We start from the raw sequence: 18225 nt of genomic DNA, 5'->3' as shown, positions 1-18225 counted from the left end.
GCCACATTCCTGGCTTTATAAGTAGTAAAGGGGCGATACAGAATAACCGCAGGAGATTTCTCAAAAAACAAGCAACACATGAAGGAAGGAAGGATGGAAGGAAGAAGAGAGGGGAGGAGGGAAGGAGGGAAGAAGGGAGGAGGGAGAGGAGGGAGGAAGGAAGGAGGGAGAGGAGGGAGGAAGGAGGAGGGAGAGAGGAAGGAAGGAGGGAGGAAGGAGGGAGGGAGAGGAGGGAGAGAGTAGGGAGGGAGGAGGGAGCAGGGAGGAGGGAGAGGAGGCAGAGAGCAGGGAGGGAGGAGGGAGAGGAGGGAGAGAGGAGGGAGAGAGCAGGGAGGAGGGAGGGAGGAAACTGAGATGAGCTGGCACAACTGGACACAATCACAGGTAAATAACTCGAGCCCTCTACCTGCTCCCTCCCCAGAGCCTCTGACACTGGCATCCTCCTCTGGGTGGCTCAGCTTGTCCCTGGTGGCACAGCCCACAGGGTTTGCCTTGGGAAGAAGGGCCGTGTGGATCGCCCACGGAACATAACCACCCCTCAGCCCTTCCTCCCTCCCACCTGCCCCTGCAGGCTGTCTGTCCATAGTGTCCTCTCCAGCTGACACACTGCTGCCATTCTTCCTTTATTTTTCTCTTACCTCTCTGGGGAGGACACACGCTATGGGAGCAGGGGTTTCATTCTGTGTCTGGCACATAGTAGGCAGGAAATAACGGTGCACAGATGTTGCAATCAAGGGCAGAGAGTTCCTAGTGGATGCTGTCTAATAAAACTGGAGGGTAAATACTTTCTGGGAAGCCAGATTTGAAAAATAGACAAGTAGATCTCAGGAAAGTTTGCGGGTTTTAGCATTTCACTTCCTACATCTTTCTTGATCTTGAAAAAATAGCAAAAATCTTAAATCTCAGTTTGTTTTTCCAGATGTCTTAGGCTATTTTGTATTTGTTTGAAGCTAAAATATGAGATTTTGTTTCTTTTATTTAAAGCAAAAATCTTGTATTCAATTGCTACCTATACTGAGATTAATGAACTACCTAAAAAAACCTCCAGTTCAGCGAAAGCAGAGAGCACAGCTGAATAACAATGAATACATATGTGAAGACATCTGGGGGATCCACAAAGGATGTTACTTAGAAGCACCCCTCTTTTCTCACCAAAAACCCAACATTCCATTCAAGAAATAACAACCCAGGCAGATTCACAGAGCCCAGAGAAAATATAAAATTTAATCTCCCCAGAAGTTTCAGCTCATGCTAGATATTATCACCTTGAAGTGCTTTGCTGACCTCAGACTTCAACAGAGATTCTTTCTAAAATCAACACAGACCTGGCCCACGCTGTCTAAAATAGTACACCTTTGCCCCCATGGCCTTCAGCATGTTCCTTTCCATTAAGCAGCTGTAATCTCCCAAATCTGTTTATAAAACTCTTTTTATAAATCTCTTCATAAAAATCTCTGGATGAAGGGACAGCGTAAAGGCTTCTACCCCAAAGCTCGCGCCAGCAGAGCTGAGCAACCACTGTCCAAAGCCATCAATTTGGAGACACCCTCTCGATGGCCCTGAGATTCGTCACAATGTTGGGACCAGAAGTTAAAGGAAGTTGCTGTGACATCCGCCCAAGCACTGTCTCGTGGGCTCCATGCTGATGACAGGAAGATCCCGTCCCCTTGGTCAAAAGCGTGTCACCAGAGGTCACAGGACATTTCTGTCAACTCCATTACCCCAGTCATGACTGTTGCACCTCATCCAGGTATGTCCAGTATTTCTGATTTTAGCTCACAGTCTCTCTTAACCATAATTGGGTCAGTTTCTCTTTTATTGAGCGAGCTGTCACTATTAATATAAAACAACCTCTAAATCTTCTTATTAAATTGCAATGTACATTCTTTCCAGCACTGCTGAATGTAATCTAATATCTACCAACCTCCGGATATCCCATTTATTTCCAACACTTTCTTCCATCTCCTTTATCCCCTAATTACCTTTGGTTTGGGTAACCCATAAGAGTCAAAAAATGTAATGAGTCGAAGGCAGGTGCCAGCTGTCTTTGAGGAAGGAGTTGAAAGAATATCAGATTATTGTGTCTAATACACTGAAGAAAGAAGACTGGGCCAAGCTGTGACTTTCACTTCAAGGTCACCAGTCAATCAAGTTCAGAGTAGAGAGAAAGTTGTTGTGTGCGACTGAGCAGTTTTAATTCTCTATAGACTAATATATGGCTGTCACACACACACACATTCATGTATGTGCACATGTACACACCCACCTATATATACAAACACACATGCCTGCAGGCATGCATGCCCCAGAAAATCTGCATCCCCTTTTTTATTTCCAAATAAAATTAGACCCTAAGGAACTCATTATCAAGTGGAGCTTTTCCATTTACATTTTAAAATCGTAGGCATGCATTTGCTAATTTTTATGGAAAAGCAAGGGAATTGTAATTTTTTTTATAAATGTTTTGGAGCAAAGATACAAACAAAGCAAAAGACTTTTGGCATTTGGGCAAATCACAGCAGCTGGAGAGACTGACAAACCCCAGTGCCGTGTGCACATGTGTACATGTGTGTGTACATGATATAAGATGTCGTAGAAAACACACACATACAAATACCATCTGTGTTACAGATTATGCACACCTACATCCTCCCTGTTGGGATCCAGACTCATTCATGTTACACACACAATATGTGTGTTTATCTGATGCTCAATAAACCCAAACCCAAGAGTCCTTCCACGTTTTAATTCTACACAGAAATTAGGCTGTACTTACAAATGGCAAAATTTCTGGTAGGAAGCACAAGAGGTACCTCTACCACATCCCCATCCAGGAAGCTTTGGCCCCACCTCAACTCCCCAGTGGCTCCCCTGGAGGTCACAGAAGTGGATGGGACAGGAATGTCAATGGGAACATCACCATCCCTGATAAGGCAGAAATCCAGGTGTGCTGCCTAGCATCCGCTCTTGCTTCCTATAACAAAACTGGTAAACCAAGCCAGTGTCCTTGACCCAGCTGGGCAGGAGACACAGTGTCAGCCACACTCTGCCTGGGAGCCTGAAATAAAGTCCTTTCCCAAGTTCTGCATGTGGATTCAGGTCCCCAAACGGCCACCTGAGTCTCATCCTGCCCTTCTGCTCTGGGTGAGCATTCTGGGGTGGTTCTTTGGGAAGGCAGGGCAGGTGGACTTCAAGCGTTCTGGGGTCCAAGGCTCAATCCTCACAGGAAGCTCTCTTTCGATACAGGGCAGAACTACCCATCAAACTGCTGTGGTGTGGTTTTTAGCAAAATCATATAGTTTTTTTTCAAAAGTGAACTAGACACAAAAACCAGGAAAAGGACCAGAGCCACTGTGGACATTTTTTGCCAAAAATACATCCACTGTCTTCGCTCTGCTGGGGTCTACAAAACCCCCACAGGTCTTCCTACTCTCCTCCCTAGGGACGGAGAACAAGATCTTCCCTCCAGGCCGGTGGACTCTTGGCTGCTTTGCTCCCTGCTCAGAATCCTGTCCTTTACATATTTCAACCATCTTATAACAGCCTGGTTCCCAGACTCAACACAAATCATTAATGATTCAGACCTAGTTCTCTGCCTGCCTCCCCTCTAATAATAATTCACAGGGTAATTGATCCTGCTTCACCGTTTGTCAATAACTTGGTGGGGAGTAACTATCTCTGTGGAGGAGGGTTTTGTTTCGTAAACTGTGGTTATCCTCACTGACCACATACTGACTATTTAAGTGAATTGACTATGTGCTCCCAGGCAATAATGTTGGGTTCTATCTCTATGCAAACCAAGGTGCTGATATGAAGTATAAATGGTAGGTAAGATAGGCAAAATGATTTCGAAGTCAACTTAACTTTAAAAAAAAAAAAAAAAGCGCCTACTGTACCATTTCCATCTGTTTGTGAAAAACGTGAACCCAGCCCTTCTGGAAGGGAATGTATTCAACTTGTCAGATTACACCCATCCTAGAAGCCTTTTTAAGCAAAGACATTTGATTCTGCACAGCAGTAATCATGTTTCCTTCCCCGAAGGCCAAGCCCATCGATGCCTGGGGACCACAGCCAGAACATCCACCAGAGGAGCAGCCCTTGGCCCTGGCTCATGGGCTAGCCCATCACTTAGCCTGTAGAATGGTTTTGGCAAGTCCATATTTTGTCCAGAGCCCAGGTGATTTGTGACATGAAATTACATCAAAAGAAAACTTCAGCAACTTCTTTAGAAAGTGGGCATAGAAAGGTACTTACCTTAGCAGTGATTTCTTTAAGTGACAAGCTGAGGGACTTTATCCTTTCCTGGAGGCTAGAAGAATTGAAAAGAGGACATTGGTCTTGGTAAAAGCTGAGTCCTACCACATGTTACAAGATGGCAAAACAGTGAATCTTCCATCAGCCCAATGGCTGAAGAAGAACAGTAGGAAAGAAGATGCCAAATTGGTTCTGTTTGACTGGAATTAATATGTCTCTAGGAAGCTGAATTTTCCCTCCCTAATTACGCTCTACCTAGGCTGGTATTGAAATCTGTTATCATTCCCATAATGCATATCTACTGACAGAGTGAACAACTCAGATGTGTTTCTGGCAGCAAAATATCAAATTACATTCCTACAAGTACCTCCCAAGAAGGATGGTCTATCCAAGGTAGTCTCACAGTCAGGTGATCCAATATAATCCATTTGGGTTAATAATTCACTCAATATGTTCCAAGCATCTTCTGGGTTTAGCAGGGAGGTGCAGCAGAGAGAAGATACATATATTTAAAGTATCTAAAACAGAATTCTCTGATCTTTAGGCTTTTCCCTGCTCCTTTTTTTTCTCCTTAGCACTATGCATCTTGACATATTTATTTACTCATGTAATTTCTTTCTCCTCTCTTTGGAATAAGAGTTCCACAACTGGAGCAACTGCCTGCATCCTCCTGTGTCCATTCCTGTATCCTTGGTGTTCAAGATAATTCCTGGAGCTTATAGGTGGGGACTTGGTTAATATCTACAGAATGATCAAGTGAATGAATGAAATGAAGTCTCAGACTTTATTTCCATCACTGTTATCTATCAGAGAAAAAGTACAAAGGATCCACAAAGAGTCAGACATGACTGAGCACACACACACATGATAACCAACAGAGAAAGGTGGGGAGGAAGGGTCAGTTATGAATTTGGGATTAACATATACACACTCCTCCTCCTCCTCCTAAGTCGCTTCAGTCGTGTCCGACTCTGTGCGACCCCATAGACAGCAGCTCACCAGGCTTCCCCATCTCTGGGATTCTCCAGGCAAGAACACTGGAGTGGGTTGCCACTGCCTTCTCCAATGCACGAAAGTGAAAAGTGAAAGTGAAGTCGCTCAGTTGTGTCCGACTCTTAGCGACCCCACGGGCTGCAGCCTCCCAGGCTCCTCCATCCATGGGATTTTCCAGGCAAGAGTACTAGAGTGGGGTGCCATTGCCTTTTCCAAATACATGCCTTTTCCAAATACACACTAGTATATATAAAATAGATAAACAGGGAACTGCTGTATAGCACAGCAAACTATACTCAATATCTCAATATACAGGAAAAGAATTTGAAAAAGAATATACATATATGCGTGCATGTGTGTGCAAGTCATTCAGTCATGTCTGACCCTTTGCAACCCCATGGACTGTAGCCCACCAGGCTCCTCTGTCCACAGGATTCTCCAGGCAAGAATACTGGAGTCGGTTGCTGTGCCCTTCTCCAGGGGATCTTCCCAACCCAGGATCAAACCCATATCTCTTACATCTTCTGTGTTTGCAGGAGGCTTCTTTACCACTAGCACCACCTGGGAAGTCATATACACATATATAACTGAGTCACTTTGCTGTACACCTGAAACTAACACATTGTATAATAAATCAACTATACTTCAATTTTTTTAATAAATTAAAATAATAATAGTATCTTATAAATAGGTTTTCCCAGCCACATACAAAGACTAGTTCATGCATCAACAATTAAGACAGAATTTAGGGAGAGGAGCTAAGATGGCGGAGTAGTAGGATGGGGAGAACACTTTCTCCCCCACAAATTCATCAAAAGAACATTTAAACGCCAAGGAAATTCCACAAAACAACTTCTGAATGCCAGCAGAGGACATCAGGCACCCAGAAAAGCAACCCAAGTCTTCGAAAGGATGTAGGAAAAAATATAAAAGACAAAAAAAGAGACAAAAGAGGGAGGGATGGAGTTCCATCCCAGTAAGGGAGTCTTAAAAAGAGAGAAGTTTCCAAACACCAGGAAACCTTCTCACTGCCGAATCTGTGCGGAGCCTTGGAAGCACAGAGGGCAACATAACAGGGAGGAAAAATAAATAAACAATTAAAACCCACAAATTACGAGCCCTACGGTAACTCCCCCAGCGGAGAAGCAGCGCAGATGCCTGCACACGCCATTAGCAAGCGGGGGCTGGGCAGGGAGGCGCGGCACAGGCTGCATCGCTTAGAGTAAGAATCTGGCCTGAATACCCCGAGCGCTATCTGAGTGAAATAATTTGGGCTAGCAAACCAGACTGTGGGATATCTACCACCCGAAAAGCCAGCCCTAACCTAAGACACCGCCAGGCCCGCGCAAGGAACAAAGGACTGAACAGAGATAGCCGGCTGCAGACCATCCCCCTCCGGTGACAGGCAGCCAGAGCCAGAAGGGGGCAATCGCAGCCCCAGAGAGACATTATCTATAAAACTGTAAGCAGGCTTCTTTGCTAACTAAGATTTCTTGGGGGTCTGGACGGTCAACATCTGCCTGAGAAGGTGCGCCGGTTGTACACCTAGATAACTGAGCGGTGGGGAGGCGATAAGTCGCAGCAATTGCGCTCGCCAAACACCTCATTACCTGAGCTGCTCGGACCTGGGAAGGGCACAAAACGCAGGCCCAACCGAGTCTGCGCCTCTGAGGACTACCCAAGTGCCTGAACCTGAGCAGCTTGGACCTGGGAGGTGCAGGCAGCCCAGGGCCGGCCACGGATGGTTCCCAGCGGAGCAACCTAGAGCCTGAGCAGTGTGGGCAGGGAGGCTACACACGCCGTGAGTGGGAGCAGACCCAGTGTGGCTGAGGCACTGCGAACACACACCAGTGTTACTTGTTTGCAGCATCCCTCCCTCCCTCCCCCACAGCGCGACTGAACAAGTGAGCCTAAAAAAAAAAAAAAAAAAGTGTCCTCCACCGTCCCCTTTGTGTCAGGGCAGAAACCAGACACTGAAGAGACCAGCAAACAGAAGAAGCTAGAACAGAGGGAACCGCCTTGGAAGCTACAGGCAATAGATTAAAACCCTGTGGTTACTACCGACTACATAGGAAGGGGCCTATAGATCTTGAGAAATAAAAGTCGGACCAAGAAACTAGCCAAAAATGAACTGAACCCACAATACTCACAACAAAACCAGAGAAAGTCCTCGATATATTTTTACTATTTTTACGATCATTCTTTCTTTCTTTCTTTAATTTTTAAAAAAATTTTATGTCCTCTATTATTCCTTTAATTTTCACTTTTATAACCTACTATTACTTTGCAAAAAAAAAAAAAGACCCTATTTTTTTAAAAGCAAACTTCATATATATATTTTTTATAATTTTTTTGACCTTTTTGTTTTTCTTTTCTTTAACATTGTATTTTTGAAATTCCAAACTCTACTCTAGATTTTTAATTTTAGCTTTTTGGTATTTGTTATCAATTTTGTACCTATATATTTTTTCTTTTTATAATTTTTGTGACTTTTTTTCCCTGTCTTTCTTTCTCTTCTTCTTTTATATAACATTGTATACCTGAAATTCCAAACTCAACTCTAGATTTTTAATTTATACTTTTTGGTATTTGTTATCAATTTTGTACTTATATTTTCTTTATAATTTTTGCGACTTGGTTTTTGTTTTTGTTTTTCTCTCTTTCTTTTTCTTCCTTTTTTTTAACATTGTATTTTAGAAATTCCAAACTCTAGAGTAGAGTTTTAACTTTTGCTTTTTGGTATTTGTTATCAATTTTATACCTATATTTTCTTTATAATTTTTGTGGCTTTGTTTTTGTTTGTTTGTTTTCTCTCTCTTTGTTTTCCTTCTTCTTTCCTTTAACATTGTATTTTTGAAGTTCCAAACTCTACTCTAGATTTTTAATTTTTGCTTGTATGTATTTGTTACCAATTTTGTACCTTTAAGAACCCAATCTTCAATACCCATTTTTCACTAGGGAGCGAGATTACTGGCTTGACTGCTCTCTCTCCCTTTGGACTCTCCTTTTTCTCCACCAGGTCACCTGTGTCTCCTCCCTAACCCCTCTCTACTCTACCCAACTCTGTGAATTTCTGTGTGTACCAGACGGTGGAGAACACTTAGGGAACTGATTACTGGCTGTATCCGTCTCCCTCCTTTTCATTCCCCCTTTTATCCTCCTGGCCACCTCTGCCTCCTTCCTCCTTCTGCTCTTCTCTGTATAACTCCGTGAACATCTCTGAGCAGTCCAGTTGTGGAGTGCACATAAGGAAGTGATTACTGGCTAGCCCACTCTCTCCTCTATTGGTTCCACCTCATCTCATCCGGGTCACCTCTAACTCCCTCCTCCTTCTTCTCTTCTCCACATAATGCTGTGAACCTCTCTGGGTGACCCTCACGACGGAGAAACTTTTCATCTTTAACGTAGATGTTTTATCAATGGTGCTGTATAGAAGGAGAAGTTTTGAAACTACTGTAAAAATAAGACCGATAACTGGAAGCAGGAGGCTTAAGTCCAAACCCTGACTCCAGGGAACTCTTGACTCCAGGAAACATTAATTGACAGGAGCTCATCAAACGCCTCCATACCTACACTGAAACCAAACACCACACAAGGGCCAACAAGTTCCAGGGCAAGACATACCAAACAAATTCTCCAGCAACAAAGGAACACAGCCCTGAGCTCCAAGATACAGGCTGCCCAAAGTCACCCCAAAACCATAGATATCTCATAACTCATTACTGGATACTTCATTGCACTCCAGAGAGAAGAAATCCAGCTCCACCCACCAGAACACCGACACAAGCTTCCCTAACCAAGAAACCTTGACAAGCCACCTGTACAAACCCACACACAGTGAGGAAACGCCACAATAAAGAGAACTCCACAAACTGCCAGAATACAGAAAGGACACCCCAAACTCAGCAATTTAAACAAGATGAAGAGACAGAGGAATACCCAGCAGATAAAGTAACAGGATAAATGCCCACCAAACCAAACAAAAGAGGAAGAAATAGGGAATCTACCTGATAAAGAATTCCGAATAATGATAGTGACATTGATCCAAAATCTTGAAATCAAAATGGAATCACAGATAAATAGCCTGGAGACAAGGATTGAGAAGATGCAAGAAAGGTTTAACAAGGACCTAGAAGAAATAAAAAAGAGTCAATATATAATGAATAATGCAATAAATGAAATTAAAAACACTCTGGAGGCAACAAATAGTAGAATAACAGAGGCAGAAGATGGGATTAGTGAATTAGAAGATAGAATGGCAGAAATAGATGAATCAGAGTGGAAAAAAGAAAAACAAATTAAAATAAATGAGGACAATCTCAGAGACCTCCAGGACAATATTAAATGCTACAACATTTGAATCATAGGGGTCCCAGAAGAAGAAGACAAAAAGAAGGACCATGAGAAAATACTTGAGGAGATAATAGTTGAAAACTTCCCTAAAATGGAGAAGGAAATAATCACTCAAGTCCAAGAAACCCAGAGAGTGCCAAACAGGATAAACCCAAAGTGAAATACCCCAAGACATATATTAATCAAATTAACAAAGATCAAACACAAAGAACAAATATTAAAAGCAGCAAGGGAAAAACAACAAATAACACACAAGTGAATTCCCATAAGGATAACAGCTGATCTTTCAATAGGAACTCTTCAAGCCAGGAGAGAATGGCAAGACATACTTAAAGTGATGAAAAAAAAATAACCTACAACCCAGATTATTGTATCCAGCAAGGATCTCATTCAAATATGAAGGAGAAATCAAAAGCTTTACAGACAAGCAAAAGCTGAGAGAATTCAGCACCACCAAACCAGCTCTCCAACAAATACTAAAGGATATTCTCTAGACAGGAAACACAAAAACGGTGTATAAATTCGAACCCAAAACAATAAAGTAAATGGCAATGGGATCATACTTATCAGTAATTACCTTAAACATAAATGGGTTGAATGCCCCAACCAAAAGACAAAGACTGGCTGAATGGATACAAAAACAAGACCCCTACATATGTTGTCTACAAGAGACCCACCTCAAAATTGGGGACACATACAGACTGAAAGTGAAGGGCTGGAAAAAGATTTTCCATGCAAATAGGAACCAAAAGAAAGCAGGAGTAGCAATACTCATATCAGATAAAATAGACTTTAAAACAAAGGCTGTGAAAAGAGACAAAGACGGTCACTACATAATGATCAAAGGATCAATCCAAGAAGAAGATATAACAAATATAAATATATATGCACCCAACATGGGAGCACCGCAATATGTAAGACAAATGCTAACAAGTATGAAAGGAGAAATTAACAATAACACCATAATAGTGGGAGACTTTAATACCCCACTCACACCTATGGATAGATCACCTAACCAGAAAATTAACAAGGAAACACAAAATCTAAATGATACAATAGACCAGTTAGACCTAATTGATATCTATAGGACATTTCACCCAAAACAATGAATTTCACCTTTTTCTCAAGCGCACATGGAACCTTCTCCAGGATAGATCACATCCTGGGCCATAAATCTAGCCTTGGTAAATTCAAAAAAAATAGAAATCATTGCAAGCATCTTTTCTGACCACAATGCAGTAAGATTAGATCTCAATTACAGGAGAAAAACTATTAAAAATTCCAACATATGGAGGCTGAACAACATGCTGCTGAATAACCAACAAATCACAGAAGAAATCAAAAAAGAAATCAAAATTTGCATAGAAACTAATGAAAATGAAAACACAACAACCCAAAACCTGTGGAACACTGTAAAAGCAGTCCTAAGGGGAAAGTTCATAGCAATACAGGCATACCTCAAGAAACAAGAAAAAAGTCAAATAAATAACCTAACTCTACACCTAAAGCAACTAGAAAAGGAAGAAATGAAGAACCCCAGGGTTAGTAGAAGGAAAGAAATCTTAAAAATTAGGGCAGAAATGAATGCAAAAGAAACAAAAGAGACCATAGCAAAAATCAACAAAGCCAAAAGCTGGTTCTTTGAAAGGATAAATAAAATTGACAAACCATTAGCCAGACTCATCAAGAAACAAAGGGAGAAAAATCAAATCAATAAAATTAGAAATGAAAATGGAGAGATCACAACAGACAACACAGAAGTACAAAGGATCATAAGAGACTACTATCAACAATTATATGCCAATAAAATGGACAACGTGGAAGAAATGGACAAATTCTTAGAAAAGTACAACTTTCCAAAACTGGACCAGGAAGAAATAGAAACTCTTAACAGACCCATCACAAGCACGGAAATTGAAACTGTAATAAAAAATCTTCCAGCAAACAAAAGCCCAGGTCCAGACGGCTTCACAGCTGAATTCTACCAAAAATTTAGAGAAGAGCTAACACCTATCCTACTCAAACTCTTCCAGAAAATTGCAGAGCAAGGTAAACTTCCAAACTCATTCTATGAGGCCACCATCACCCTAATACCAAAACCTGACAAAGATGCCACAAAAAAAGAAAACTACAGGCCAATATCACTGATGAACATAGGTGCAAAAATCCTTAACAAAATTCTAGCAATCAGAATCCAACAACACATTAAAAAGATCATACACCATGACCAAGTGGGTTTTATCCCAGGGATGCAAGGATTCTTCAATATCTGCAAATCAATGTAATACACCACATTAACAAATTGAAAAATAAAAACCATATGATTATCTCAATAGATGCAGAGAAAGCCTTTGACAAAATTCAACATCCATTTATGATAAGAACTCTCCAGAAAGCAGGAATATAAGGAACATACCTCAACATAATAAAAGCTATATATGACAAACCCACAGCAAACATTATCCTCAATGGTGAAAAATTGAAAGCATTTCCTCTAAAGTCAGGAACAAGACAAGGGTGCCCACTTTCACCATTACTATTCAACATAGTTTTGGAAGTTTTGGCCACAGCAATCAGAGCAGAAAAAGAAATAAAAGGAATCCAAATTGGAAAAGAAGAAGTAAAACTCTCACTATTTGCAGATGACATGATCCTCTACATAGAAAACCCTAAAGACTCCACCAGAAAGTTACTAGAACTAATCAATGATTATAGTAAAGTTGCAGGATATAAAATCAACACACAGAAATCCCTTGCATTCCTATACACTAATAATGAGAAAACAGAAAGAGAAATTAAGGAAACAATTCCATTCACCATTGCAATGGAAAGAATAAAATACTTAGGAATATATCTACCTAAAGAAACTAAAGACCTATATATAGAAAACTATAAAACACTGGTGAAAGAAATCAAAGAGGACACTAATAGATGGAGAAATATACCATGTTCATGGATTGGAAGAATCAAAATAGTGACAGTGAGTATACTACCCAAAGCAATTTATAGATTCAATGCAATCCCTATCAAGCTACCAACGGTATTCTTCACAGAGCTAGAACAAATAATTTCACAATTTGTATGGAAATACAAAAAACCTCGATTAGCCAAAGCTATCTTGAGAAAGAAGAATGGAACTGGAGGAATCAACCTACCTGACTTCAGGCTCTACTACAAAGCCACAGTCATCAGGACAGTATGGTACTGGTACAAAGACAGAAATATAGATCAATGGAACAAAATAGAAAGCCCAGATATAAATCCACGCATATATGGACACCTTATCTCTGACAAAGGAGGCAAGAATATACAATGGATTAAAGGCAATCTCTTTAACAAGTGGTGCTGGGAAATCTGGTCAACCACTTGTAAAAGAATGAAACTAGAACACTTTCTAACACCATACACAAAAATAAACTCAAAATGTATTAAGATCTAAACGTAAGACCAGAAACTATAAAACTCCTAGAGGAGAACATAGGCAAAACACTCTCCGACATACATCACAGCAGGATCCTCTATGACCCACCTCCCAGAATATTGGAAATAAAAGCAAAAATAAACAAATGGGACCTAATTAAACTTAAAAGCTTCTGAACAACAAAGGAAACTATTAGCAAGGTGAAAAGACAGCCTTCAGAATGGGAGAAAATAATAGCAAATGAAGCAACTGACAAACAACTAATCTCAAAAATATACAAGCAACTCCTACACCTCAATTCCAGAAAAATAAATGACCCAATCAAAAAATGGGCCAAAGAACTAGACGTTTCTCCAAAGAAGACATACAGATGGCTAACAAACACATGAAAAGATGCTCAACATCACTCATTATCAGAGAAATGCAAATCAAAACCACTATGAGGTACCATTTCACGCCAGTCAGAATGGCTGTGATCCAAAAGTCTACAAGCAATAAATGCTGGAGAGGGTGTGGAGAAGAGGGAACCCTCTTACACTGTTGGTGGGAATGCAAATTAGTACAGCCACTATGGAGAAAAGTATGGAGAACAGTTTTTTTCCTTAAAAAACTGGAAATAGAACTGCCTTATGATCCAGCAATCCCATTGCTGGGCATACACACTAAGGAAACCAGAAGGGAAAGAGACACGTGTACCCCAATGTTCATCGCAGCACTGTTTATAATAGCCAGGACATGGAAGCAACCTAGATGCCCATCAGCAGATGAATGGATAAGAAAGCAGTGGTACATATACACAATGGAGTATTACTTAGCCATTAAAAAGAATTCATTTGAATCAATTCTAATGAGATGGATGAAACTGGAGCCTATTATACAGAATGAAGTAAGCCAGAACGAAAAACACCAATACAGTATACTAACACATATATATGGAATTTAGAAAGATGGTAACAATAACCCTGTATACGAGACAGCAAAAGAGACACTGATGTATAGATCAGTCTTATGGACTCTGTGGGAGAGGGAGAGGGTGGGAAGATTTGGGAGAATGGCATTGAAACATGTATACTATCATGTATGAAACGAGTCGCCAGTCCAGGTTCGATGCACGATACTGGATGCTTGGGGCTGGTGCACTGGGACGACCCAGAGGGATGGTATGGGGAGGGAAGACAGAGGAGGGTTCAGGATGGGGAACACATGTATACCTGTGGTGGATTCATTTCAATATTTGGCAAAACCAATACAATATTGTAAAGTTTAAAAATAAAATAGAATTTTAAAAAATTAAAAAAAAAAAAAAGAATTTAGCTGACCAAAGTGTCAGCGCCTTTAGCTCATGCCCAATAGGTCAAGCACCGTCCTTCCAGAGTTTGACATGTTCATTGGTCTTGGCTCAGTCTTGGCCCTGTCCCAGAAAGAAGATTAGTCTCCTCTCAAATACTGATGTTAAAGCAGGAAGGCAGAGAGGCAGATAATTGAATGCATTGTTTTATATTTGATTTGATTTATATTTAATTTATGCTATATTGCTTTTTGCAGTAGATTTACCTTCCTAATTATGTTTTGCTCAGGCTAATATTAGCATTAGTTGCATCCCTGGGGTACGCACAGAATGGAAGCAATGGGGGGCAGAAGAATATAAATCATCTATACCCCATGTGAGTGATTTTCAAGCTATTTTTAGTAGTAGAGCTCTTTCAAATGAAATTTTACTCAGAATAGTAATATATACAATAGATAATAGAGCATCTATTCTGATTGAGGTGGGATGTCTGGCCTGGGATACAAGTGAGGTCACATAGACCCTGCACACTGAATATTACCACCATCACCCAGGCGTGTCATTCACTCAGTCATGTCTAGCTCTGCAACCCCATGGACTGTAGCCCACCAGGCTCCTCTGTCCATGGGATTCTCGAGGCAAGAATACTGGAGTGGGTTGCCATTTCCTCCTCCAGGGGATCTTCCAAGGGTCCCCAAATCATGATTCCAGGAGCAGGAATACAAATTGAAAACCACCAAATTAGATGAGTTAAATGTTTATAAATAAGAGTTACATGTACTTCAGTGATTAAAATGAATCCCCACGTTTCTTTGAAGCCTGCATATGATTAATGACAAGTAAACTGCTCTCTCAGATCAAATTATGCGGTACCCTGGAAACACACATTGTCTCCACAAATTAGCACATAATGTTTTAACAAACACACCAGGCCTAATTTACTCAAATGAGTGTCTTCCTGAAAAGCAGCCACCCTAGGAATAATAAGTGTCAAACATTTATTGAGCACTTACTGTGTGCCAGGCACTCTCCCTTGTATTCCTTACATGGATTAGCCTTTTAAATTCTATGTTTAAATTCTAAGTTCTACTTCATAACTCTATGAAGTAGGTACCTAATATCTACATCTTCAGACAAGAAAACTCCAGGAGAGATTTCAGTAATTTTCCCAGGGTCAGCTAGCTGGTAATGGGAGAATGATAACCCAGGCAGTTTAGCTGTCTGTTCTAATTACTAAATTATGCTGCCTCTTCCAGAAGATGTGTAATTATTTGAGGTACACTGTCACGGTATACACTAGTTTTTAGAATCCTATTTGAGAATGGTGTTGAGTTTACAATGTGTGTGTGTTAGTTACTCAGTCACATCTGACTCTTTGCAACCCATGGACTGTGGCCCACCAGGCTCCTCTGTCCATGGGATTTCTCAGTCAAGAATGGGAGTGAGTTGCCATTTCCTTCTCCAGGGGATCTTCCCGACCCAGTGACTGAACCCAGGTCTCCTGCATTGCAGGCGGATTCTTTACGGTCTGAGCCACCAGGGAAGCCCTGAATTTACAGCACAACATCATTATTTGTAAATGGACATTATCCTCTACTCACAAATTGTACTTAAATCATTTGACTGAAATTCACCCTTAACACATGAAGCCTCAGAAAAAGTTGAGGCTATTGTGCTATACAGAAAGTACAATAGGGGCAGCTGGGCTTGAGGGTGGTGATGGTGAAAGGAAACTGAGTATACAGGGGTCTATTATGGGTTGAGTGTGTGCCCCCAACCCCAATTCACTATGTTAGTGTCCTCAGAATGGTACCTTATTTGGTGATAGTGTCTTTATGCTGCTGCTGCTGCTAAGTCGCTTCAGTCGTGTCCGACTCTGTGCAACCCCATAGATGGCAGCCCACCAGGCTCCCCCGTCCCTGGGATTCTCCAGGCAAGAACACTGGAGTGGGTTGCCATTTCCTTCTCCAATGCATGAAAGTGAAAAGAGAAAGTGAAGTCGCTCAGTCGTGTCCGACTCTAGCGACCCCATGGACTGCAGCCTACCAGGCTCCTCCATCCATGGGATTTTCCAGGCAAGAGTACTGGAGTGTCTTTATAGAGGTGATCAATTAAAACGAGGTCATCAGGATGACCCTAACCCAATATAACTGGTATCCTTATGAAAAGGGGAAATTTGAACACAGAGAGAGACACACACACAGGGAAGACCACAAAAGAGACACAGGGAGAAGACAATCATCCACAAGCTAAGGAGAGAAGCCTGGCACAGATTCTTGCCTCACAGCCTTAGAAGGAACCAGCACTGCCCACACCTTGATCTTGGACTTCCCGCCTCCAGCACTGTGTTTAAGCCCCTCAGTCTGTGGGAGTCTGTCGTGGCAGCTCTAGAAAACTAACATATGTGACATTTCCATTTTTAACAGTATGATTGATCACATGTGTTATTAAGATTCTACATACTGGTGCTCCAGTTCAGTTCAGTTCAGTCGCTCAATCGTGTCCGACTCTTAGTAACCCCATGTACTGCAGCCAGGCTTCCCTGTCCATCACCAACTCCTGGAGCTCACTCAAGTCCATCAAGTCAGTGATGCCATCCAACCATCTCATCCTCTGTCCCCTTCTCCTCCTGCCTTCAATCTTTCCCAGCATCAGGGTCTTTTCAAATGAGTCAGTTCTTCACATCAGTGGCCAAAATATTGGAGTTTCAGCTTCAACATCTGTCCTTCCAATGAATATTCAGGACTGATCTCCTTTAGAATGGACTGGTTGGATCTCCTTGCAGTCCAAGGGACTCTGAAAAGTCTTCTCTAACACCACAGCTCAAAAGCATCAATTCTTCGGTGATCAGTTTTCTTTATAGTCCAACTCTCACATCCATACATGTCTCTGCTTTTTAATGTTGTCTAGGTTGGTCATAAAGTCTGACACTTTATGTATATGTGTTAGACTTTATTTTTGGGGGTTCCAAAATCACTGAAGATGGTGACTGCAGCCATGAAATTAAAAGATGCTTCCTCCTTGGAAGGAAAGTTATGACCAACCTAGATAGCATATTCAAAAGCAGAGACATTACATTGCCAACAAATGTCCATCTAGTCAAGGCTATGGTTTTTCCAGTAGTCAGGTATGGATGTGAGAGTTGGACTGTAAAGAAAGCTGAGTGCCAAAGAATTGAGGCTTTTGAACTGTGGTGTTGGAGAAGACTCTTGAGAGTCCCTTGGACTGCAAGGAGATTCAACCAGTCCATTCTAAAGGAGATCAGTCCTGGGTGTTCTTTGTAAGGAATAATGCTAAAGCTGAAACTCCAGTACTTTGGCCACTTCATGTGAAGGGTTGACTCATTGGAAAAGACTCTGATGCTGGGAGGGATTGCGGGCAGGAGGAGAAGGGGACGACAGAGGATGAGGTGGCTGGATGGCATCACCGACTCGATGGATGTGAGTTTGAGTGAACTCCGGGAGTTGGTGATGGACAGGGAGGCCTGGCGTGCTGCAATTCATGGGGTCACAAAGAGTCAGACACGACTGAGTGACTGAACTAAACTGAGGTGGGTCATAGTTTCTCTTCCAAGAAGCAAGTGTCTTTTAATTTCATGGCTGCAGTCACCACCTGCAGTGATTTTGGAGCACAAGAAAATAAAATCTCTGTTTCCATTGTTTCCCCATCCATTTGCCATGAAGTGATGGCAACGGATGGCATGATCTTAGTTTTCTGAATGGTGAGTTTTAAGCCAACTTTTTCACTTTCCTCCTTCACTTTCATCAAGAGGCTCTTTAGTTCTTCACTTTCTTCCATAAGGGTGGTGTCATCTGCATATCTGAGGTTATTGATATTTTTCCCGGCAGTCTTGATTCCAGCTTGCTCCACAGTCCAAGAAAAAAAGTCTACTGCATATGGGAGCTGCCAGACAAGA

The 18225-nt window shown here is 41.6% G+C and overlaps 1 protein-coding gene across 4 annotated transcripts in view; it reads right to left on the bottom strand.

The window, feature by feature from the left end:
• DISC1 (DISC1 scaffold protein) overlaps nucleotides 1–18225 on the bottom strand; it is a 425923-nt gene that overhangs the window by 231047 nt on the left and 176651 nt on the right. For 3 of the 4 annotated variants that reach the window (XR_009734185.1, XM_061404828.1, XM_061404827.1), the window contains exon 7: nucleotides 4255–4309. The exons of the other annotated variant lie outside the window; for it this stretch is intronic. Coding sequence is in view for 2 of the 3 variants with exons in the window: in XM_061404828.1 (XP_061260812.1) it covers nucleotides 4255–4309 (55 nt within the window). In the remaining variant the exon portion in view is untranslated. The remainder of the gene's footprint in view (nucleotides 1–4254; nucleotides 4310–18225) is intronic. 4 annotated transcript variants of the gene reach the window in all.

This window comes from Bos javanicus, chromosome 28 (genome assembly GCF_032452875.1).
Source record: "Bos javanicus breed banteng chromosome 28, ARS-OSU_banteng_1.0, whole genome shotgun sequence".
NCBI lineage: Eukaryota > Metazoa > Chordata > Mammalia > Artiodactyla > Bovidae > Bos > Bos javanicus.
This window is presented reverse-complemented; position numbering and strand designations above follow the sequence as displayed.